General features: G+C 32.7%; 2 protein-coding genes across 4 annotated transcripts in view; one reads left to right on the top strand and one right to left on the bottom strand.

Annotated features, from left to right (window-relative positions):
• The window catches only part of LOC118180047 (acetylcholinesterase-1-like), a 320676-nt gene that overhangs the window by 171640 nt on the left and 122263 nt on the right, over positions 1–26773 (top strand). The window contains exon 1 of one of the 2 annotated variants that reach the window (XM_085821644.1): positions 275–423. The exons of the other annotated variant lie outside the window; for it this stretch is intronic. The gene's annotated coding sequence lies outside the window, so the exon portion shown is untranslated. Of the gene's footprint in view, positions 1–274; positions 424–26773 lie in introns of those variants that run through there. 2 annotated transcript variants of the gene reach the window in all.
• LOC146995685 (acetylcholinesterase-1-like) overlaps positions 1–26773 on the bottom strand; it is an 80209-nt gene that overhangs the window by 4944 nt on the left and 48492 nt on the right. The window contains exons 1-2 of one of the 2 annotated variants that reach the window (XM_085821640.1): positions 18329–18499; positions 6932–8416 (exon numbers count right to left, since the gene is read on the bottom strand). In XM_085821640.1, the coding sequence (XP_085677766.1) occupies positions 6932–8416; positions 18329–18330 (1487 nt within the window). In that variant the 5' untranslated portion in view covers positions 18331–18499. Of the gene's footprint in view, positions 1–6931; positions 8417–18328; positions 18500–26773 lie in introns of those variants that run through there. The other variant, XM_085821638.1, reaches the window with a different exon arrangement.

Below are 26773 nucleotides of genomic sequence, written 5' to 3'. Positions count from 1 at the left end.
AGAACTAGACTTTCTAAGCTCTTTTAAAGAACATAGTTGATAATTAAAACTGGATAAAATTTAAGCTTAAAAAGGTTTAGGTTTACAAAAGTAGTCATTAATTTCGACTAGTAAGAAAACCTAAACGAATATTTAAATGCATTTGTTCAGTTTAATTAATAGTTTACTTTAAACCTTTTTCTCTATGTTTGATAACTGGATAAAATTTCGAATTATTAGTTTTAAATTTAATAACCTCTTCCACATTTTCTGTCCATTTAGTTTGGCAAAACGGCAAAGAAATAGAGACCGAATTCGGTAGCGATTGACGTGGTTAAGTTTTTGCGAGCTGCTCTGTTAGACCTCAACGTTTCGGTTTCTGTAACCTCCTTTTCAGAGACAGAAATTCCATAATCTGTCTTCAGGATTTTTATACTCGTGTGGGTAAGTAATACTTTACGTAGTTAAAAGCAAATATTTATTAGAACTGAAAGCATATCTAAAGATTTGCTTTTGATTCTAACAAGTAAAGACTTGCGAATAACATTGGACACTTTTGTTTGTTAATTTGTAATTAGACTGATATTAAAACAATACTATAATAACTTTTTAATTAAATCTTTTAGTTAATATTTGATTTGGATTTCAAAATTGTGTTTCCTTATTACATGTAATTAACTATACGTGGGCACAAGCTTGTCATGCTTTTCTCTGCCAACCTATAGTCTTATAATGTTGATAGCAAGCATGTCTGTTTAGATTGATATTAATAATTAATACATCAAAATAAATTATGAAATTTGCATTAATTTTAAAATATTCTTCGAATTCTTTTCTTTGATGAAAGGTAAAAATATCATTAAAGGCGGCTTTTGAAATTACTCCCAAATAATCATACCTGATAATGCCTAACAGGTTGCCTAACATTTCTATGTATGCTAAGGCATACATAGAAATGTTAGACACACATACATAGATAATGCCTATGTATAATTCTATGTATGCTAAGGCATACATAAATTCTATGTATGCTAAGGCATACATAGATAATGCCTAACATTTCTATGTATGCTAAGGCATACATAGAAATGTGTGTCTAACTAGACACACATTTCTATGTGTATTATTTCTGCAACAGCAGCTGTAGAAAATTTCAGGACCGATTATGGCGTCTATCAAATTCATATCGTATAGTTAATTATATATGTATGTATGTAGCAAAATAAATTGAAAATTTATTTATAAATTTTTAGTACATTATATCACTTCTGCATCTGTCTTGCTATCCAGATGATAGTAAATAGAACAACTTTGAAAGTTTGAAAAATAAGTAACCTTAGGGCAGTTTTCTGAAGACAAGAATAACCATCAGAGGCTGATTAATGTCTTTAATAACAGGGAAGTGTAAGTCTTCCGTACAGTAGTCTTTTAATACGTGAGTGAAATGATAATGCTTCGGAAATGCCCTTGAGAAAGCAGGAAAAGGCGAGTGAGGAAAAAATTCTTAATATGCGAAAGATATTAGAAAATCATAATTCAAATAAAAAGTTAAAAGATCAATTCGCGTTTTTATACGCAGTGATTCGTTTTCTTCGCTACGGACAAATTTTGTTTCAGAGAATGTTGAAATTCAATTTAGATATCCATATTCATTTTGCTTCCGTTCGTGAACACTGACGAAATTTTGGAAGGATGAGAAGGCTGGTGCTCTAGCATAGCTATTTATATCTCAGCGTTCCTGATTTTCACTGGAAGAGCTTTAATAGAAATGAACAGAGAATATATGGCCTCAGCAAATGCATAGTGGACCAAAATAGTTTTTCCTACAGATTTTCACAGATCAATATTCAACAGATTTTATATCAACTCAATTTTTGACTGGGCATAGCAATTTTAAGAGCTATTTCAAGCGATATGGACATGTTTGAAGTGCTTTGGGGAGCTGCGGTTCCGACGAAGAAGATATTAAGCATATTCGTCTTGAGTGCGTTTATCATGTCCTGCACGGGAAGATATTTCAGACCAATTTGAAGCCCTTGGCGTGGCCACCAATTTAATCTGAACTTTTACGGACTACAGAGACAATTTCTGCTTTTCGGATCTCGATTTAGATTATTGAGTTCTCTTTATTTTATTTCATTTTATTTTTTTAATTTATTCTTTTCCGTATCATTTTTAAAAACTTTTTCTGCCTTTGCAATGCTATTGTACCATTTGTTTATTTATTTTGATAGAGCTATAACTGTCTTCTGAAAACCTCGTGGTATATTTTGTGGAACAAGAGGAGTTGGGATTAGAGTTAAAAAAAGAAAAAAAGAAAAGATAGCATGTGTACTCTTAGTTATCAGAGAACACAAGGTTAATGTTATGTATGTTATTACAATTGGATATAGACATATGAGAGCGATATAACGGAACTAGCGGATTGCTAAAATGTAAAATGTTATTAATCTGTTATTTAGTCTAATTGATCTGCTTTTCCGTTCTCGTTTATATAAATATTCATTGTAATGCATTTTATTTTTGGAAAATCATCCTGCAGAGCAACTTACGTTTACAGGCATGCTATGAAAAACCACTGTTGTCCGTTTCATAAATAATCATAGTTTAGAAGCATTAAATGACTCAAATGCTAGTAAAAGTGATTATCTGTATATCTACTTACTGTATACAAATCACATTCCTTCTTCACTGAATGATTAATCTCAATACAAGGCTTTTCTGATATATATATAATTCGTATATATAATAAGAATAATAATTCGTATATTCGTATATATATAAGAGAGATTTTTATTGATTTATTTATCTAATAATATAAAATGATTATATTTTGGCTTTGTAGATTTGTGAAGATGCATGCTTTTCTTTCTTCATAATCAAACCAACTTCCAATGTGGAGCCGATGTATCATACACTAAAAATGGCTCTTAAAAATGTGCGTAAAAATGGCTTTTTTTACTTAAAATTTGGCATGAATATACTCCCGTACAATGATTGACTATCCATTATGATAATATATTCATTATATCCTCATTATTGGTATTTAAGTACTTCGAGATGGACCTTCAGTTTAATGATCTCTTCTTGATACTATTCTTCTGCCTTATCCTTTAAGGGCTTCTCGTAACAGCATTCTTTTTGCCGTTTTTATAGATTTTCTTCGTTGTATAACACTTCCACCACCACCCGGGAAAACTGCCAGGGATTTGAATCGGGGCTACGCAGCTCTAATTAACTTCACCGAATTTATTTCTATTATGTTTAATTTTGATAATTAATCTTCTTTTATTCTTTCATGTCAAGTGCGCATGTGAAGTCCTTAGTCTTACCCTGCTTGGCACTGCCGTCAAATGTTCCCTCCTTGTTTTGCCTATAGTTATGCAGTTTAACCTTTCGTCTTCGGCCATTCCTTCTGCGTCTACCTTTTGAATTCTATGTGCTCTTTGATTTCCTTCTATGTCAGTGCCATTTTTAGAAGTCACTCATAGATGGAACTCTTAATTTGTCTCCTGTTCATCATCTACATTAATTTTTTCCTGTTACACATTTTGTCTTTGCTTTACAAGTAACACAATATTGGAATCAGTGTATGGCTCACGAACACTAAATCATTTTTTAAAAAAGAATTTCATGATTTTTTTCCTATGATCCATAAAAGCAAAGGGATTTACAGCTGTTTTAGAAATAATTAATTATGTGTTATCAAATGAGGTTGTAAGGTTTATATTAAGTTTTTAACAGTTATCTTTAGTTAAAGTTATTTTCCTATTCTTACTAATTTCAGCTTACAATTTCCTACCAGAATGTGTTTTTAGAATCGCGTTTAATGCAAATGCGTAAGAGTGGTATTCAAGTCGAAGTTCCACTGACTGAGACCCAGAGTTTCTGACCAGCGCGCGTTCGCCTTTGGCTACACTCTCTCTAGGCTGTTATTACGCTCGGCCGTATTTTAGGCCCTTGATAGCTTCGTCACCTTAAATGACATTTAGGGGCCCAACTACATAGAAATTCTTGATAGCTTCGGCTATATCTTTTAGTTAAGTTTTACTTAATTTTTATTTCTTATTACTTCAAGAGGGTGCAAAGAGAACTCATGCTCAAGTGGAAGCTTTGCTGTAGCTCTGAGAAAGGTGACGACAGTAAATTCTTATTTTGAATAATAAAGGGTAATTAACCCTTCTTGAGCTTTACGTCTCTGTTCCCGAACTCAAGCGATTCTTGCTTATCTGTTCACGAGGTTCTTGCATATTTAGCTGTTAAATAAAAGAGTGGAACACCACAAGGTATTCATACTTTAATGTATATAATTATAAAAGCTATTACATGTACTTGTTGCAGATAAATTTCTAAGATAAGTAATATTAAGAGGCAAACATTGCAAATCACAGTTTAAAAAATAACTAACAATAATTGAATAATAGTATGTGCAGTTACATTTCATTAAGCGAAACGTAAGCCTTGTCAGTCCACAGGACATTTGACAACCATTGCGCCTTTTTTATCCTATAAAAAACACTATTTGCAAAATCATGCTGTGTTTTGAACTCGGCTGGTTTCAGTTCTTGTATACTCATAATCCACATGAAATGCACAGTGTCACCTTTAGGAAAACAATGTAACTAATCTGAAAACCAAATTTTTAATTATAAAAAATCCCACGGCTTTATGTGTTTTTCTGCGAAACCCACATCATGCTACTGTCCATGTCTTTCTAGTTATTAAATTTTTAATTTTTTAATTATTTTTTGATCACCCGGTAACTATATATATATTCCTCAACTATTTTTCCTGTTTAGTTTTAATTTAAACGTAATCAGTATTCAGTGTAGGATTTACATTTAAGCTACGCAAGCTATAACTTAGCCCCCCTTTCTTAGGGGCACCCCCAAAAAATTGTCCGAGTGATCAATTGTCATATATACTTAAATATTTTTTTTTCCAATGCCGCACGTCCAGAACGTCCCATACTCTTCATCCAATTATTTTAACGCGCCTTTTTAAAGAAACAAAGGGCTATTGGGTCTAGGGGATGGAACGTATAAAATATATAATTTCTTTTATTACAAACATGGGGATTCCCTTGTGTTGCTCCGCTATACTGGCTCCGATGGTTGCAAATTGCTTTGGAGAAAGATCTTTTTCTCTGCTGTAGAGAATAAAAAATGAATAAATGAATTTAGAACAAAAATGACTCAAGATAAATTATGTTCCCTCAGTCTCGTGTGCATAGAAACTGACAAACTACACAGTTTATGATTTTATGATATCATCAGTGACTTTGCTCTGGCAAAGGCAAGAAATAAAATAATTTAATTTAATATAATTCCTTAATACATGTGACATGTTTCAAAAGATTAGATAATAAGCTCCTATAAATTGTGTCTTTTAAAATAACTTTTTGTTTCTTTTCACCAGAGTTTGCATTTTAAAGTTTTTATGAATAAAACTGGTTTTAAGTTAAAGATTTATTATTTTACTATCAGATCCTTCTTAATTGTATTTCAATTTAACCCTCTAGGTACCCGAAATTCATATGTGGCACACGCGCAAATCTAAAATATGTTACTAATTTCATGATCTGCATTCGTAAGCGATACATTATGGGTTATTTACTTTTTCAGTTATCAGAAAATGTTCAGCATCTGAATTCGAAACACTTTTCGCCATTGAACGTTTTTCGGTTTTAACAAAATTGTATCCACATAAATCTAGATAAACCGATTAGAATGATCTTTGATCATTAAGTATCTTACATATTCTTCATTTCATCAAGGAAGCAGAAATTAAAAATACTGTTTGAAAATATGATATGGTTTCTAAGGTAAATCCATTAGCATCTTAAACTAGAGACCGTCCATACGAAAAATCGTTGTTAAAAGTAATTAGCCTCTGAAATTTAATCTTTGGTTTCTTTCTAGCAGATTTTTTTCATTTCTATAATTTCGTTTTAATTTTGCATATTTTACATATTTCCTTAAGCATATCGGCCCTTACATATTTCCTTAAGCATCTAATCGGCGCTATAAAGCCTTGTTCTTAATGAACGTTTTACATCGGAGGCAGCAGGCTACAGCAAAGAAGAGAACAAACAGAGGCGAACAAAAAAAGATCGGCGACCACAGAGCGTAAGAATGCGCAGAGATTTTTAATACCAAGGTATGATTACATTAAATAGATTACATTTCAGATCGTACAACAAAAACGTTTACATTAAACGAATTAAATTTTATATGCAAAACAGATAAATATCCGGATGGTGGGTTGAATTGGGCAAGAGTGATCAAATGACCGATTACTTTTCAGAATGATGACCTTTCATATAACAGAAGTTAGAATTGTATTAGAAAAGTGCTATTTTTAGTATCAAAAGGGGAGCATGCTCAAACTTAAAAGAGGAGTTAAATAAATATTGTTAAGTTTCTATTAGAAAAGTAGATATTTATAGTTTCTATTTGAAATGTAAGTATATATATATATATATATATATATATATATATACTGTGAAGATGGGTGTTTAAAGAAATCGATGAATGTAAGAATAGATCGCGAAAAAGAATCGATACGTCAAAGATTAGACACATAAGAACCAGTGATATCTGCCTTGAGAATGATGCCGTTGCTAAACATCTCTGCAAGGGAATCTGATGTGTATTTATGTTGCATATTAATTCAACGAGCCATATATAAAACTATTGCATTAGGGTACTGAAAATAAGAATCCAGCACAAAACAATTAATTTTTATTCCTCTTATTCATTCAATAGAGATTTTAAGTGCAGATAAACATGACTGATAGAAAGAAATACGGAAAATAACACATCTTGAATGAAAGCTCTCATTATATAATAAATAGACACAATACATATGGCTTAATATTTAAGCACATTTTGACTATAATTTGTTGCAACATAAAAGTGCTCTAAAAGGAATAAATGAATGATATAATTACCCTGTTTTAGCAAAGGCTAACCATCTATCCATTATTCGTTCGGTCAGTTGCTCCTCTTCTGGGGTGAAATTTGCATGTAATGGATTCCCGAATACATATTCCATTTCATCAAAATGAGTGCATCCCATCCATTCTGCTAATGGTGTAGAAGAAGGGCGGTGACTGAATACGTAGAAATACACAGGATTACGTAAGGAATGTATTTCAGCGTTAAAGACAGACCCGCACGTTATCAAGTAGTCTCCAAGCGAATCGCTCATTGCTTGTGTGTAAGCATCCGAAGTCCCATTTTTAACACTGTTCACATAAAAGTCAGCGATTTTCCCTTCATCCTTCTGCTCGGTGTTCTTGTAGATGAATCGTGTTATTTGATAAGCCATTCTTCTACTTACTGTCTTGATATTGTCTTTTCCATACACTCCAAAATAATCAGGAGCGGCTGCAGAGAGAAAGAATGTACCTTCATTTTTATTTATACCAATCAGCATTTCTGTATCTTTAAAATTCCCTTCCAGAAGGTTGTAGACAATTGCTTTTGGCATATTAGGAACGCCTATCCGAGGAAGGAATGTTATTGGATGGATCTTCATCAAAATACCTTCAGCAGCGGATAGTGTCCTAGCTGGTAATCTTCTCAAGCAACTCACGATGAGTCGGGGATCTGTTCTCAGCGTAGTATTCTTATCGGCGCAACCCACCATCGTGGCTAATCTTTGCGAAAGTTTATAAAGCCGTCCATCTTCATCCAAACTCATTGGTTGTATGCCTGCTCCACTCTGCAAGATGACTCGTTTGAAGAGATGCCTCGTTAAATTAGCAGCAAGATGTCCCGAAACAGACATTGCACCTGCGCTCTCGCCTATCAAAACAATGTGATGAGGATTACCTCCAAAAGCTTCAGCATTATTGTAAACCCAGTTTAATGCTAAAACTTGATCATAAGCACCCATATTTCCTTCAACTTCCTCCGTGAAAGCGGAAAAAAAGCCCATTACACCAACCCGATAATTTATGGTAACGACTATAACATCTCCACGGCTTGCCATCCTAGTTCCATCATAAACACGCATGTTAGAAGAACCAAGATTAAAAGCTCCACCATGGATGAAAAAAATTACAGGTTTCAGGTTATTTCTTTTTTTCGAATAGGGAACCCACATATTCAAATACAAACAGTCTTCTGTCATATTCTCTATGTTAGGCATGTAATAATATTGTGAAGCATTCTGTATGCAAGTTGGTGCTAATTTTGAAGCATCATATACTCCGAACCAGGAACGTTTCGGAACTGGTTTCATGAATCTCAGTCTACCGACAGGAGGCTCGGCATAAGGAATGCCTAGAAAGGCCTCTATTTCTGGCTCTGATGAAACAGTTATGCCTTGTACTGGTCCACTATTGGTCATAACCACTCTGTCTGAGAAAGCTGTACTGATGAAGCTCAAGATGAAAAGAAGTTTGAAATTTTTCATTGTGATAAATACCCTGAAAAAAGAAACACATATTAAGTCAGATTTTTTTTCTGTTATAATAACAATGTACCTTAATGATAGAATAATTTTACAAAGAAAATTTATATCACAGAGTAATACGCAACATATAAAAATAATGTAAATATGTACCAAAATATAAATCCCATTGTATAAAAAATAAATATGTATTATATGAAACAGATTAATTTGCAGTTATTTCGCTTAAAAATTAATTTTGTTTTATGTTTATGGAAAAAATTTGAAGCTAATTATTTTTAAAAGTATCTGTCAATGATAGTAATAATAAGAGAAAAAAATATAAAAAATTTAAAAATTCAAATTTCATTTCTATAGTTAATGTATGATTTGGAATTGTCAAATGGATTTATGAAGCCATATTATGACTTTTATTTAGTTATTGATCTTGATTTTTTAATGTTTTAAACTAACTAAACAATAAACTGAAAAATAAAGAATAAAATCTTTAAAAAATTATAATAATGTAATGCATTGACTACTTTTTATTTCCTTACTAGCGAATATACCCGATGCCAGTTAATGTAGATTGAGAGTAATGTATCTGAGAACAGAGAGAACGATACCGCTGTAATCCTTCTCTAATAACAATGCAAAAAATACGATTCATAGTCACACATTTTTCAGTCTGATGTGTATTCAAACCAGATAAAAAATTTCGATTGAAAAATAAACTAATTCTCTCTAATAATATCAGCTTTAAATCACGCAAGCAGTTCACACAGTTTTTAATGATTTTTGTTTTTCCAATCAAATGGTCATAAAAGCTGAAGTACCATCCAATATTTCACTTATGTTCAATTTTAGTCGATTAAATGTGGCAAAAAATTGATCATAATTGTTCAGAAATAAATAACGCGAACAAAAAAACAAACAAACACACAAACAGGCATTCCTCTTTATATACGTAAATTTTGTAAAACTTACAAATTTTTACTTCCTTGTACGAAGTAAAAAGGAAGTGTTGTAATAGCGAAAAGTTTCAGGCAGCATATTTCAACGAAAACATCCATTTTGACCGCTATCAAATGCAATTTAACGATGTTTTTGCGTGATATCTATACGTGAGAACAGAATAAAAGACTCTTTTCCTCCAAAAAAATTATAAAACTGCTTTAAAATGAATTCTGAGGAGAATTTTTCGTGTCGTCTGTACGAACGTATGTATATACGTATGTATCTCGCATAAACGAGTAGCCTCAGAACGTTGAAATTTTGTATATAGGACTGCTATAACATGTAGACGTGCACCTCGTATTTTGGTTGCAATCGGCCGCACCAAACGTATATAAATATATTTATATATATATCCACTCTGCTACCCGGCTCAGTGATCTCAGTTTCTTACTCTTATATGTTTCTAAATTGTACATTTTTTGCTTTAAATGATTGAATTATGTTATTCTATTTTCAGTATTTTTAGAATTATCAACAATTTCAAAGTTGTTTAAGTGACGCTAAGCCTGATAATTTTTTTGATGGCGGCCATTGCTTGTTTACATTTGAAACAGCAGAATAGTGGATTTGTTGCCAATCTAGAGAAACTTAGCTTCGCAAAAACAAAGAAATTTCATTTATTATTGCGAATTAAATCATGCTTAATTCTTTCTGGAATTTTTTCGAGGAAATAAGTGTTTAAAATTTACTTCGTAATTTTTAATACAGATATTTTGCGTTTTTATGTATTTTTGTGTTGTCGCGAAGTGAGAATTGAATTAATTGAATGAGAAATAGTCAATCGTCTGTGAAAAAAACTGTTTCTTTTTTTTTTTTTTTTTTTTTTTTTTTTTTTTTTTTTTTGCTTAATTTCTTTTATACATCGTTCTAGGTCTATTACAGTATTTGAATAGAACGTGGGGCAACGATTAGATAATTCTTTAAATGATGTAAATTTTGTGCATTATGAGTTATAATATGAACGAAATATAATACTGTTAAGTGAACCTAGCGCCAGAGTGTCGCTGTGGTAAACAAATAGACTGAAATTTAAAGAATGCATTTATTCTATTGTGGTTTATGCGCTGTCGGCGAAGTAGATTTAATTCAATTCAGTAAGTTTAAATGAAATGCAAGAAAAAATGCGTGTAATTTAAGATTCCGTACAAGGAAGTCATGTGGTGTACACATCAGATTTTTTATTAACAAACTCTACGATTTGAAGGTAGCAGTAGCAACACTTTTCGAAATAAAGCTTTTTATCTCCTACGCTCGAGACTGTTGTCACTCGGAAAACAACGAGTGCGAAAATGAGTGTTTTCAGAGTTTTTAATTAATATCTCGGTTGGTTAATGTCGTACGAAGATAGGAATAGTCGAAATACAATCCCAATAATTTTTGGAACCGGAAATAATGTATTTAATGTTTGGCTATGCTATCTATATCTCACTGTAAAACTTCCGAATTTTTTATTAACAAACTCTACAATTTGAAAGCGAGCAAGGGCCGTACTTCTCGATGTCGAGTGAGATTCTTTCTTAAAATCTGCTTAGACGCAAATCAATGAACGAAGATACATGTAGACCAGACGAGAGGAATATACTTGTAGAACATTTTCTTAGAGCGAAACAAATAGGAAATATTTGCCATTAAAACAAGATGTTGTGAACATCGAAACATGTGCCAGGTACGAAAGGATCCTTAGTACTATAATTCTCTGAACGCTTTAGAGATCATAGAATATTATTCAAAACATGTTTATAGAAATTATAATCCGACATCAGTATATTTTGGTGGAATACAAAACCAGAGTAATAGAGTGATATCTTAAAATTGAAACACATTGCCAAAATTTCGAACAAGTTTCACAATTAATTTTTTGTAACTAATTTTTATTTTTTATGTATACCATCATTTGCTTCTCACGCCATTTTAGTCATGTTCTCCAAATATACACATGTAGTTAATATTTAACTTGTAAGAGTACGTGAAAATATAACGGTTAATTTAATTTAATAGAAGTACAGCAGCATAATAGTTAATTGCAGGTATCTTGTCTTCGCGAACTTAACCAGCAATTGCCGCATCAACGGATGGATTGAAATCCCTCCTGTAGCAGTTATTTCTAAATTTATTAGCCTTAGCGTCAACTTAGCATTCCGACTAGTTCGTCGACCTTTTGATTTAGCTCCGAATGCTGTAGGTATGGACGCTGAACTTCTTCTTCTCATGAAAAAATGTATGTTTCAGTTTCTGCAAGTTTCACCGGAACCCTTGAACTGTAAATCTATTTTGTGTCTATCTATAAATTGAAGATTTCTATAAGAATTTCTATTTGGTATCATTTCTGTTAATTAATTGTGTAGAGTCATTAGGTATTTTTTTGGAAGCAGGAGAAGTTAAAAATGAGCAAAACCTTCACCAGGAATCGAACCACGGACCTCTGGAAAACGCGCTCTGCGTACAGACCACCACATTACGGAGGCATGCTAAGAAGGCGGGAGAAATACCTTATATATCAAGCATTTTAAAGAGCAACTGGGGTTTTAGGGGACCCAAATCGCCAAACCCTGGGTGTGGAGAATTATCATCCACCACTCTTTAAGTTCTTGCGCCACTGTTTAGGCGCCCGAAAAATACCTAATACCGAAAAATGCCTACCGCCGCATTAAAATACCTAATGCTAGAGACATTAGGTATTTTTTTGGGAGTAGGAGAAGAAAAAAAGAGCAACGCCTTCGCCGGGAATAAAATCACGGACCACTGGAATACGCGGCCAGCGTGCAGACCACCACACTACGAAGGCATGCTAAGAAGGCGGGAGAAATACCTTACAATTGCTATTCGGGTTATCAGTCGAAAACAAAAGCTAAATTCGGCCGCCTCATGAGCAGTTGTAAGCAGTTAATAAACAATCCTAAAACTTTTTGCTATCGAAAGCCATTTTAACAGATCGGAGCCAAAAGCAAAATTCAGTTGCTTTAGCAGTAGTTGGAGAATTAGGTGAATTTAATAAACATCTGCAGCTGTAGATGACTTAATTTGCATTTTAAGAACTTATTGCAACAACGGGACTTATGTATATTTTGTATAAACTTGAGCAAGTATGAATTTTTAGTGATGATGGATGTAATTTTACATGCAAGTGTATACGAAAAAACGTTTTATAACAAGTGCAGTCCCATGCTAAATAACATAAACATTATTAAAAAATTTAAAAGCTTTCAGATTTTATATTATACACAAAGCAGACGCTTTTTCATTTACATACGCTTTCGAGAGTATTTGGGCTAATGTTCCTTGGGTTAAAATATTTAAAACAGCCTATCTTATCTTTAGAATTTTCGACAGACAGTCTCGTGAGCAGGAGATAAAAATGACTCCTTCTTTACAGTGTTGCCCTTTCTCGCTTTGAAATCGTTGAGTTTATTAATCAAAAATTTTTAACGGCTTACAAAATATGAAATAGTTAATAAAACAAATTCTAAATTCAAAATTCGGCATCCAGTTGCCCATGTTCGGATGGAGGATCACGTTATTCAAATTTTGATGGCTCTAGGTACCGTCGTTTTTTTTTTTTTTTTTTTTTTTTTATTCACAATGCGAAAAACATAAATACATTCATGCAGATTCTTCATTATTTTAATTCCTTTAAACATATTACAGGGCGATAATAGTCGGTGTCAACAATTTAAAAAGTGATTTGAAGTTTATAATGAATAGCCCCGAAATGCTGTTTTGAGACTAATAGCCCTTTTTTTGTCTACCGTCCCCTTGGGCTAAAGGTATTTAAAAACAGATCTTCAGAATTTCCACTAACAGTCTCCCGCTACCTCCCCTTTGGGCTAAAAATATTATAACCATTCTTTGTCCTACCATTAAATTGAATTAAACCCTACTTTCATAACTGTATTTTTTTATGTAAGAGACGAGAACTGGTACTATGAAAGAGGAAGATCTATTTGATTTGATAAATATGAAAGGTCATGATTGCAGTTAATAAGCGGTCTAGAGATCTGCAAGAAGTGCAGGAGAATTCTGGAAGACTGAAAATTATAAGTGTTAGGAACAGGTCATTGATCTGAGATCGTGTTTTCTCCGGACTTTTGAGTCCTTCTGATCTCTTTTGGAAAATTTACTCTATTAGTATTATTTTCAGGTTTTCAAACTGCTGCCGTTGCTGAAATTTCATTACCTTTTAAGTGCCTCATTTTAACTTTTTATTTTGAAATAAAAATCCGATATGAACTCTATGTACCAATCTCAAATTTATGAGCTAAATTAGCTTGAATATTTAAATTATTTTAATAATAAATTTATAAATGATTTTCGTTTTATGTTCTTCATTAACTTCAATCGATAGCCTTTAAGAAACTTGTAGAGGCATTAGGTTATTTCGAAGCAGAAGAGATGAAAAATCAGCAATTCGGTCGTTGGGAATCGAACCATAGACCTCTCGAATACGCGTGGAACGTGCTGACCACTACACCACGAAGGCATGCTACGAAGGCGGGAGAAATAACTTATATACTCCCCTTTTTAAAGGGCGAGTGGGGTTTTTAGAGGACCCAATCGCCAAATCCTGCGGAGGAGACCACCTGTTTTAGTTCGGGCGCCATTGTAGAGAGTTATTTCGAAGCAGAAGAGATGAAAAATGAGCAGTGCCCTCCTACAGGCTGATTCCTAAAGGGTCGGTATTGATCCCATGGGAAAATAGATGAAATTTTAAAGGGGATCTGTGATGATAAAGGTGGTCTATTGGGATTCCACTGCCGAATGTGCACCAGCAGCTGATCGGCATAATCAGCATCCCATTGCAAAGGTATTTATGAATTATTTATTGATATAAAGCTACACCATAGGCGTTTTCAATCGGGAAGGAATTTCATAGCTTAAGGGGAGGCATCAGGCCAACCTTTTATTTAACTATTAAATATTTAGCTTTAGTTTATGACTGCAAAAAGCTACTTTTATTCAAATTTTTGTATTTGAGAAAATTTTTCTATATTTTTTGCTGTTTAATATATAAAACGCGTTAAAAAATAATCTAAACCTGAACAAATGTATTTTTCGAGTTTTGAAAGGGGAGGGGAATGATCTTCTAACAATGAAAAGGGCAAAAAAGGTTGAAAACCACCCCGTGTATCATATAATAAGGAAGAAATCATGCAAAATACATATGAAGGAAAACATGTACCAAAATTGCGATACATCTGATCTTGATATGAATGAGGCTAAAAGATCTGATCTGCATTAAAGGAAGATTTCAAGCTTAAGTCTTACTCAAAACACACAAGTTAGCTAAGGTTTAAAATTTTACGAAAGAAAATGTCTAGACTTTCCTTACTTCCTATCAACTGGATGGAGGTTAGTCAAGTCAACAATTTTCTAGGAAAAACACGAAACAGGTTCAATATTTTTGAATGAGTTAATTTAAGAATTAATTTAAGCAATTCTATACCAGAAGCAGAAAAAAATGTTCAGCGCATCAAGCGCAGCCATCATATCAATTAAAACTGAACTCCAATCTTTGCTCACTTTCAATCCTTGATTTCTTTTGAAATATTTGTTTATATTTGTAACATTTTATATAATAATAAAAAAATCTGGAACGTTTCATATTTTAACGGTCGCCTAAAAAACATTTTATTAAGCTTTCTTATGCTCTCGTTGAGCTTGCAGTCTACAAGTCTGCTGCTGCGAGTGCAGCTCGTTGTAAAAGTCTTTTTAACTTTTAATTAAGCATTGTTTTCTTTGCTTTTACACCATATAAAGCTCAACCGCGAACTCACAAAACTTTTTAAAGCAAATATATTATCATATATTTGGAATTCTAGATGCAGTGGTAAGTGTTGGCATGTATTTTATCTATTTTTTGTAGTTTATTTTTCATTTCGTCATATCAATGTTCAATTTTCTTTGCAAGGCAGCAGCAAAACTTTTTTTGTCTTTTATTATTAACATCTGTACGTACGTATGTATGTATCTCGCATAACTCAAAAACTAGTAGCTTCAGAAAGTTTAAACATATACATGGGGCTGCTATAACATGTAAATGTGCACCTGCCTTTTCGGCGGCATTAAAAGTACATAAGTGTATGTGTGTACATATATATATATTGTTTCACAAGAATTATAGCAAAGTTAAATGAAATTTAAATAAGCAATAATTAATCTTTTATTTTTTATTTTTACAATTAAGATTTCTTTAATTTTAAATTTATATTAACTTTTTACAAATAGAGAATATTTTGTAAATTCATATATATATATATACCCACTCTCTTACTCAGCTCGGTGAGCGCAGTTTTTTTTTTTCTTATATGTTTGAAAATTGTGCATTTTTTTGCTTTAAAAGTGATTGCATTATGTTGTCCTTATGTTTCGGTAACGTTTTTATGCCTTTAGTTAATCTGTATGCAATAAATTGTTAGCAATTTAAAAGTTGTTTAAATGTGACTAAGCCTAACAGACCAGGCATTTGTTTACATTTGAAACTTGGCAGAACGGGTATTAAGTATTTCAGTATTAAGTCAGTTTTCGTCGAGTGGGACCAAAAGTAAGCTTTCAGTTGTGTGCACAGAAAAATCTGCTTTCTTGCCCGCTGCCGATTCGTTTGTTTTTCGCAGAAAATGTACTTTTAATTGTAAAAAACGTTTAACTGTTTTACCTGTATTTGGTGTTTTAAGTTTTTCTATAATTTCCATTTTATAATGAAAATATTTTGAGTTTTTATGTATTTTGATTTTGTCGCAAAGTGAGAACTGAATGAATTGAATGAGAATATATCTCTAATGAAATTCGAGGAAATACGTTTAAATGAAATGCAGAAAAAATGTGTATAATTTAATAGGCCGGACAAGCAAGTCATGTGGTGTCCACTTCAGATTTTTTATCTTAATTCTTTGAAACTCTTTGTTTAGTTTACAATTAATTAGAGGTTAATTATGAGTAAATTTCATGCTTCATGAAAGATGAAAGTACATTTATCGAGAACTGAGTTAAACTATCCAAACATGTGCATGAGAATTGTCTCAAAGTTTATTGAGAATAACTGTAAAAACACTGTAGAAGACTATAAAAGGTAAACGGTAGTACAATATAATTTCAAGAGAATGCAACACATATGCCGGATGAATTTTTGATTATTTTTGAAAAATTAATACTTGAAATTTTCTAATGCCTTTTTTTTTTCCCCAAAACGTTATTTTTCCAACGTTTATTCACATAAAATGATATCCAACTAGTTTACCATTTCAAATTCATGAATTTTTCCGAATTTCTCTCTTATGAGAATGAAAGGGCAATCAACTATGGGAGTGAGCAAAATCTTCGAATGAGTGTAAGAAGATACAGATTTTAATACTTAACTAGGCAATTCAAATTTTAAATTTTAACAGACAAAAATATTCCGATTTCAGGAAATTCAGATACTTTACTCAGATAATTTTAAAATATTTTATTTTAGTTTGCTCAAATGAGTGAATAAAATATAAGTGGAAAATCAAGAAGTACTCATTATTTTGTCAACTAGATCAGTAAAAATAAGATAAAAATAAGGAATTATCAGCATATTGTTATCAGTAAATATTAAAAAGAAAAATAACTTTTAAAGATAAATCTATTGATAGCTTTATTATTAATTAGTATTAAATGTATATAAATTGCCATGTATTGTATTTTATTATTTTATTAAATTGCCATTATTTATTTATTATTTTATTGTATTTCATTTTTATAAAATGGCATTTGTTAATTTTATTTATTGTGTAACATAAATAAAATTATAAATGAATTGCCATCTATACCATTATGTTGTTTGGGGTTAAATTCATTCTATAGTTTGGAACAAATAGTTTTTAATTCTCTTGTTTGAAATTTAAATGTTTTTCTATATGCGCTCTTCATAAAGGGAAAAGAAAGTGTTTCTCTTACAAGAAACAGATATAAGATAATAAAATAGCATTCCTAACAAACCTGAATAGAAAACAAAATTTGGATTTCAAATTTTATGTTTATATTATTGACAAGATTGAAAATTTATTTTATGGCTTTATTTACAATTTCATGTAGTATAGACCTTCCTTATAATGCGGAAGTCTAGAGCACATTGAAACCTACATTGCACGGCTGCTGTCATTTCAGAGTAAACGTTTGAGCGATAAAAAGTATTATTTGCATGTATAGGTATAAAAATAGCTATATATTTATTAAATAATTAACTTGAAAACGAAGGAAGAAAACACATTTTTACCCATTTCATTAATATATTATGTAAGTAAAAGGTAAAACCATAAATAAAAATATGCAGCACCATAAAGCATGCACAAAAAATAAATGCATACGATTCTATTTGCATATTTGTATGTAAATCGTCATACATATAAAAGTCGCACAAAAGTCATATAAAACATTTGAAAACATAATAACACTTATTTGCTTAAAAAATTGTAGCTTTTGTATATTGGCTTTGCAAAATTAGTTTTAAGAACATTTGGGAAAATTTCATTTATCACCCAAGCTTTACAATTTTCTATAAAGTTAATGATTTGTTCACAAAAAATTATACGATTTAAATTAAATTAATTTTCTGAACTTTTATTTATAAGACTTATTATTATCTAATACTATTCTAATATCCTAATATTATTTAGCTGATAGGCGGTTTCGCGGAACTGAATTATTTACATATGAGTTTTAGGCAGCACGCGTATAATATCCAAAAGCTCGGTTAATTTCAACATGAGCGTACTGTGCATTCCTAAGTCTAAACGTTGTTATTGTTGAACGTATGTTCTTGTTCATATGTATAATAATTAAATGCGCTTATTATTTATTTCCTCAGTTTGATTTAAAACATATGATAAATGTAAATCGAAAATTAAATGTTTATCTTTATCAAATAAAGAAAACTAAACCATTATTTCTATAAAAATAAATAAAAAGAACTTACATGTTTAAAAAATATCTTCTTCACGAGTCAACTAAGTAATTTTAAAATTTGTATTGCAATAGACAGCAAATATTTTACTTTCATCAATGCAGCATTTAAACTGAACTACAAACTCGGGCTAAAAAATCTTCCTTTCTAATCACACTTCTCAGATAACATTGCAGCCCTTTCGATATAACGACGGGCTAAACATAACGCCGGTTGACCTTGTGAACCGTGGAAGTTACATTTTTGCGTCACAAGGAAAGTTGCGTAACCCTTTTCACTTACCTTTAAGGTTTCAGCAATATATCGGAAAACCACTGAAGATGATTAAAAAAAAAAAAAAAAAAAGCTTTTATATTGTTTCATCTTGTTAAAAGTTCAATTAAGCATGAAATATGGTTGACGTTCTCTGTAGGTGGTTCTGCAGTAGAAGGAAGTTCGTTCGTAAAGTGTGTAAAACAAAACATTATTTTTGATTTTCAACGTAAAATTATATCATTATTTTATGTTCCAATAACAGTTTTTGTTGCCTCATGTTTTGAATAATTAAAAGTGCTAAATTGTTAAGCAAACAATGAGTTCTTTACTTTAACTATTCTGCGTTCCTAATTATCTATTAAAAGTGGGTAATATAGAAAATAAGAGTGATGCATGCTATTTTAATCTGATGTAATGCTTTTATATTCCAGAAATTCAGAACTTCCGTATTTAAGAAACCATTTACAAGCTGCTTTTTAGATGTTAGTCAGGCGTTGTAAATTCTGACTTTTGAAATGTCTTCTGAGTATTATATTATCAGATAAATTTCACTCTGATTGTAGAATATCATATGATGTGACTAATTATGATTTACTCTCCGTCCACAAATAAGCACAAATTGGTTGAAAATGATGTCTGCCTGAATAGATAAGTTTAACAGCTATTAGAAAAATTCTGAAGAATAATCCTTTTATGTTTTGATTAGATAAGATTCATTGTTGTTAAGAAAAAGCGACTAAATAATAGCGTGCTAACGACTAGCTTGAAGCAAAGCAGTTATTATATGGCCTTTTTATGATATGTGCCATTGTTTTCTTTTATGTTAAACACTCTGTAACTTTTAACCTTTATGAATAATGGCAGATGAGTAAGTCAGTTGACGGATGACCTGTTCCCGATTTGCAGGGAATATTCTTCTGATAAGTGTAAGGTAAATTTTAATTGTAAGGTAAATTTTTGCTTTAGAAAGGTAAATTTTAATTTTATAATAGTTATTTTTCATGCCACTTCTGGCTAATGCATGCAATTCCTTACCGGAATGAGTTTTTAGAATCGCGTTAAATGCAAATGAGAAATAGTCTTAAAATAATGTCTTATAGGGAATGAAAATAATAAACGCATTGAGTGGCTACTATTTTCATACTGTCTCAACTTTATCTAAAATATTTGGGATGTTCCTTGAATATTGCTTTCAGTACCTTCAACTATTCTCTAATACTTGCAGAATTATCTTAATTATCTTACTAGAAGAGTGGGAATTATTGTGTTGTGAAATGAACTGAAGTAATAACCGGCGCGAGGCGCTGCTGTTTTGTGACATCAGCCTGCGTGCTGAATGTTTTCGAATGTTTTGAGTGTGTACGAACGAAAGCTGATCTCGGAAAAGCGATACTGTTTTGATGGAAATAAAGAATGATTTATTAAGAATTTTTTTTTGTCTTTATTCACAATGCACCCAGCCTCGGGTAGAGGCAGGCCCGCGACTGAACGAACTGTTTTAAATATATTTGATTTATATATTTTCTGTGTTCTTCGTAACATAGTGGTACCCTCGGCGGGACCGGGTGCTTTGAATTAGAATTTTCCGATTGAACTTTTGATATTGAATTTCGATTTTGAATATACTTTGAAGATGGATTTGATCGCTTTAAAGGCCCAAAGAAAAGGACTTAGAAAGAAATTGCGTTTACGCAAACCTCAAGAAAAACCTAAAGTGAATTAACTAAAGAAGTAAGAGATTTAAAAATACTTTCGATTTTGAAGTGTCAACTTTGTGATAAATTCCAGAGACTTGACATATGCCAGAGTGCTTTATCGCAGCAAATTCTACAGACTGAAGATGGAGAAAAATTATTTAGTGATGATTTTCAAGAAGCGGAGAATTATCGAGATAAGTTTCTAGAACAGTGTGCTCAAATAGATGCGGAAATACAAGCCTCTTCTCCTTCAAATAATTCCGAATCTAGGAAATTTAAATTGCCTAAAATTAAGCTTAAAAAATTCAGTGGTGAAGCTAAAGATTACCTGACTTTTTGGAGTCAGTTCCAGAAAATCCACGATGACAAAAGTATCGCCGATGAAGATAAAATGCAGTATCTATTGCAGGCCATGGAACCCAAATCGAAAGCAGAACGCCTAGTCCTTAGCTTCCCGGCAACGGCAGCTAATTATCCTAAAGCCATCGAACAACTAAAAGAGCGCTTTGGACGCGAAGATTTACTTGTGCAAATCTATGTGAGAGACTTGTTAAGCCTAGTGATGAAGAACGCTGTAACCGGAAGAGCAAAAACGGATCTACCCTCCCTGTATGATGAACTAGAAGGAAAATTGCGAGCGTTGGAAAGTTTGGGAAGAACCCAAGAAAAATATGGGGATTTTTTGACCCCCTTAGTGGAAAGTTGCTTACCAGAAGAAGTACTGATGGCATGGGAAAGAAGCAGAAATCACGACTCCATTGAAACTAAAGGGAATCGATCTTTGAAATATTTAATGAATTTCTTAAAACAGGAAGTTAAGGGGGAAGAGATTGTTCTCCTCGCAAGAACTGGTTTCGCTTCCCAACAGAACCATCGAAAGAAAGATTATAACCACGAACAGGTAAAGCAAAATGATCCCGTAACAGCATCAGCTCTAGTAAGTCTTGAGAATTCAGGTAAGAGTGTTCCGAACTGTAATTTTTGTGAAAAGAAACATTTTAGTGAAAAATGTTACTCTGCAAAAAAAATGACTTTAGCTGAAAAACAACAATTGTTGTTGAAAAAAGGTGCTTGTTTTTCTTGTCTGAAAAGAGCGAGTCATATTAGTAAATTTTGTCCTTTCAAAGGTAAGTTAAGTTGTTCTATTTGCAAAAGTTGTAATCATTTTGATGTAATGTGTAATCAAAAGCTAAAAAATAATGATCAGATAAATGTTTCAAAAGAGAGTTCTCTTTCTAACTGTAGCAGAAGCGAAACTGTATTTTTGCAAACGCTTTGCGTTCGAATTCGGTGTCAAGGTCGCGAGAAAATTATTCGCTGCATAATTGATAGCGGAAGCCAAAGTAGCTACGTTAGTGAAAATATGATGAGTCAGCTTAAAGCATCTCCACTTCGGGAGGAGACAGTTATACATGCACTGTTTGGGGGGGGGACGAAACGAAACCTAAACAGCATGAAGTGTTTTCGGTCGAGGTCAGCAATTTAAAAGGAACATTCGCATGTAGTTTTGAGGCATTATCGGAAAAAAGATTTGCGGTTTTATTCCTAAGGTTAAAGATAAAGAGATTTTGAATGAATTAAAAGAAAAAGAAATCGAATTTTCTGATCCATTGTGAAAGGAAATTGAAATTAACCTTTTAATCGGAGCAGATGTTATAGGAAAGTTATTGACGGGAAATTCTATTGAATTACAGTCCGGGGTAACGGCTGTCGAAACGAAACTTGGGTGGACGGTATTTGGCAAACGAAATTCGGGTGAAAAGGATAATATTTTGAAAACATTTTCAATGCATGTCAGGAGAATTCCTCTGAATGAGTTATGGGAACTTGCAAAATAGGAATATGCGCTCCAAACGAAACTGTTAAAATGAATGAAAGTTTTAATTTATCTGAATTTGAGAACAAAATGAAAATTCTTCCAGATGGAAGATATGAAGTAGAACTTCCGTGGAAATGTGATACGACACATTTAACCGATAATAAAGAATTATCCTGGAAAAGGTATCAAAAGATGATCTATAAACTCAGATGTAGTAAATTTTTCGATGATTATCAAAATGTGTTCAAGGAATGGGAAAGGTTGAATATTATTGAACGCGTACCAGAAAACGAATTGAATAATGAATGTCATTATTTGCCGCATAGGCCTGTAATCAAATTAGGAAGTGAAACCACGAAAATTCGTCCTGTTTTTGACGCTTCTGCATCTGAGAAAGGGAGACTCTCTTTGAACGAATGTTTGTGTAAAGGAATAAATCTTATTGAATTAATACCTGATATTATAGATCGTTTTAGAATGTATCCGATTGGTATTAGTGCCGATATTGAAAAGGCTTTTTTAATGTTATCCGTCGCATCTAAAGATAGAGATTTTCTCAGATTTTTTTCCCATGCAATGAAGAGCAATTAATTTATAGGCATTGCAGAGTTGTGTTTGGAGTTTCTTCGAGCCCCTACTTGTTGAACGCATCTATAATGCATCTATTAGAAAACTGTCCACGTCAATATAGTGAAGTTGCTCAAAAATTGAAATCGTCATTTTATGTGGATAATTGTTTATCTAGTGTTTTTAGTATTGTTGAACAGTTTACGTTTATTGAACATTCCAAATTAATCATGTCAAATGGATGTTTTAACTTGCGCGGTTTTGAAAGCAATGTGGCTGGTACAAATGTTGACAAACATTCAGGGGATACTTCCGTTTTGGGGGTAATTTGGAATTTGGATAATGATACGCTGAGGTGCTGCACAGACACAAATACATTTACCTGTGATACAAAAATCACAAAGAGGACAATTTTGGCAATTGTGCAGACAATTTTTGATCCTATTGGTTTATTAACGCCAACTACATTGCTTCCAAAACTGTTGTTGCAAAAATTGTGGAAAGTGAAAATTGCATGGGATGATGAATTGTCTCCGAATGATGTAAATATATTTTTGAACTGGTTTAAAGAACTTAATGTTTTGAAAGATGTTACTTTGCCTCGATACTTGTTTATCAATGACACGTCTGAACTACATGTATTTGTGGATGCTTGCAAGGGGGCGTATGCAGCGTGCGTCTTTGTTCGATCAATATTTAATTCTGAAGTAAAAATAAATCTCGTACGGGCGAAGTCTAGAGTATCGCCTTTGAAATCTTTAAGCATTCCTCGCTTAGAATTAATGGCCTGTTGTATAGGTTCTAGACTTGCAAATTCTATTATCAAAGTTCTCAGTTTGCCCGATTTAAAAGTTACCTTCTGGTCTGATTCAACCACTGCCCTTTGGTGGATAACAGAGCAAGGAAATTGGTCCGTTTTCGTCGAAAATAGGGTTAAAGAGATTCGAGAGTTGACGCGAGGTCATTCATGGAGACATATCCCAGGGAAACTAAATATTGCCGACTTGTTGTCGCGCGGATGTTTTGCGAAGCAAATGCTTCGGTCTAGATGGTGGGAAGGCCCCTTGTGGTTACGAGAAAGCCCTGAAAACTGGCCCACTGGTGAGATTATTTATTTGCATGAAGAAGTAGAATTGGAGAGAAAAAAGATAAAAAGAGTGAATATTGATCTATCAAAAGACGCACCCCCTTGGCATCGAATCAGTGTATCCAATTATGATAAAATGATTAGAGTATTTGCATGGATATTTAGATTTGTAAATAATTGTAAAGGTGGTTCTGAAAAGAATGGAAAGATTGAACTTTCACAGTATGAAATTGAAAATTCTGAGAAAAATTTAATTCGTTTGGTTCAAAATTATTATCTGACTGATAAGAAATCTTATAATTTTATTGAAACGCTCATTGATGATGATGGTATTCTAAGAGTTAAAACGAGAATACTAAATAGAGATGAATCTTTTCTGTATCCAATACTGTTACCAGAAAAATGTGATTTTACTAAGTTATTAATCAGAAATGTGCATAATAAGAACTGTCATGCTGGTCTTCAGATGATGCAATGCATATTAGGAGAAAGATTTTGGATAGTCAGAGCTAGAAAGGCCATTAAAAATGTCCTCTTTAACTGTATCGTTTGTAAAAGATTTAAAACTAAGGCCATGTCAAGCGAACCGACACCTCTGCCGCCAGACCGAGTTACGGATTGTGCGCCATTTGAAATCATAGGGATTGATTTGGCCGGACCGCTGTTTTTAAAAAATGGAGGAAAGGTGTGGATCGCGCTGTTCACCTGCGCTGTGTACCGTGCCATTCACCTTGAACTCGTAAATTCTCTTTCTACTGATGCGTTTCTCCTGGCGCTGCGACGATTTGTTGCTAGGCGCGGACGCCCTAGAATAATCTATAGTGATAACGGGACAAATTTTCGGGGTGCGTCTAATGATTTATCAAAACTAAATTGGACTAAAGTAGTAAAGGAAACGGGAACTGAAAGTATAATCTGGAAATTTATTCCACCTACTGCAGCTTGGTGGGGTGGCTGGTGGGAGAGGTTGGTTCGTACAGTAAAAGAATTGTTAAAACGTACTTTAGGTAAATCAGTGTTATCATCTGAAGAACTTTATACTATTATTTGTGATTGTGAAACTATAATTAATTCTAGACCCTTAACTTATGTTTCTGAAGATCCGCAAGAATTAGTACCTCTGACACCCGCCATGTTTCTTATCGAGAACAGAAATTCCAATGTTGAAGATCTTGATGAATTAAATTCGTCAAGTCTTAATAAGAGATTAAAGTATAGAACTAAATTGTTAAATGATCTGAGACAACGATTTAGAAAAGAATACCTTAGTCAACTGGTTCAAAAGCATAATGAAAAGCGATCTCGGGAACCTGTAGTAGGAGAAATAGTACTGATGGGGGATGATAACAGAAAACGTTTATTTTGGCCTTTAGCCCGAATTACAGAATTGATTCCTGGACGTGATGGAAAGATTCGTACGGTTAAACTTAAGACCCGGCATGGAATAGTTATACGACCAATACAACGCATCTTTCCTCTGGAGATACAGTCCAATGATAGAAACATAATTCCTGATAAGAAACTGGGTGCAGAGGAATCTAATTCTAGTGCTGGGTGTACGTTAAAAAGGGGAATTGCACCTGATAAAATGGTGATGCAACAATATTCCTCCTCTGGACGACTTGTAAAAGTTCCAAAAAGACTTGATCTTTTAAATAATGTTTGTTATGAGTTTGAGACTCAACCTGAGTCTCAAGGGGGGAGGATGTTGTGAAATGAACTGAAGTAATAACCGGCGCGAGGCGCTGCTGTTTTGTGACGTCAGCCTGCGTGCTGAATGTTTTCGAATGTTTTGAGTGTGGACGAACGAAAGCTGATCTCGGAAAAGCGATACTGTTTTGATGGAAATAAAGAATGATTTATTAAGAATTTTTTTGTCTTTATTCATAATGCACCCAGCCTCGGGTAGAGGCAGGCCCGCAACTGAACGAACTGTTTTAAATATATTTGATTTATATATTTTCTGTGTTCTTCGTAACATATTGCTTTCTAATGCAATTTGGCCTTTGATTATTTATCCTTGGTGTTTGATCATTTGATTAGAAGTATGGAATGGTACTGCAGATTTCGTGCAAGATAGTTTTGTTGGTAAGTTTGTAATTCAAATATATTGAACAGATAAATATTAAATTTAAGACTAACATTTACTTATAATAGTTTTAATATGTTAAGTTAATCATCAACTAATTTAATTTAATTTAAACTAAGTAAAGAAATTATGAAAACTTTCCATGGTTCCAGAGAAAATGTTTCAAAATTTAACAGAATTTCAGAATAAATGATAACAATTTAGTCTCTGCTATTTATTAAATTTTCTTTGACGCATAAATAAAAATACTTGCTTTTTTATTTATTTTATTTAAATAATTAGAAACTTCTTGACACTTGATGACGTTTTATCTCTGATAAAGTTTCTAGCTTTCGACAGAAATTACGAGAAATTTTCTTCATCACGGAGTATAGATGATCAACGTACTTTTCTTACGAGTTTCTAAATGTGAAAAACACAAATCTGTTCACATATTCATGTAAAATTCGTAACTGAGCTTATTTATTTTGGAGGGGGGTAAGTACGAATAAATTAAAAAAATATATCTTCAAATCTTTGAATAAACTCTAAATATATATCTTTATATCAAACTCTAAATTAATAAGATGTATAAAAATAACGCAATGAATGTTATATTAACATAATGAAAAACTCGAAATTCTTATAATTAAAGTCCCAAAGTCTTTGCAACAAATACATAACTGAAAAATTATTGAGGGTCGCATAAATTTTTTCGGGTGTCGCATACTGCCCAGTGTGAGAATATCGTTCTAATCCCTTTGACGAGAAGGCCATATTCTTAAGCTCTCAGGCCATAAGTCGAAACACTTTGACCGGAAGGCCATATATATATACAAGGCGTTTCAGCAGTTAGGTTACAAACTTTCAGGAAATACAGAGTACGCCTAGACATTGGAAAATTGCGCAGCAGTGCATGGTCAGAAACGCTTTCCTGGTGCGGTAGTGACGACACAAAACACAA

The sequence above is a fragment of the Stegodyphus dumicola genome, chromosome 8 (assembly GCF_044657685.1).
Source record: "Stegodyphus dumicola isolate Sdum_Otavi_A_Nest chromosome 8, ASM4465768v1".
NCBI lineage: Eukaryota > Metazoa > Arthropoda > Arachnida > Araneae > Eresidae > Stegodyphus > Stegodyphus dumicola.
The sequence above is the reverse complement of the archived record's forward strand: the minus strand, read 5'-3'. Positions and strand labels throughout refer to the sequence as shown.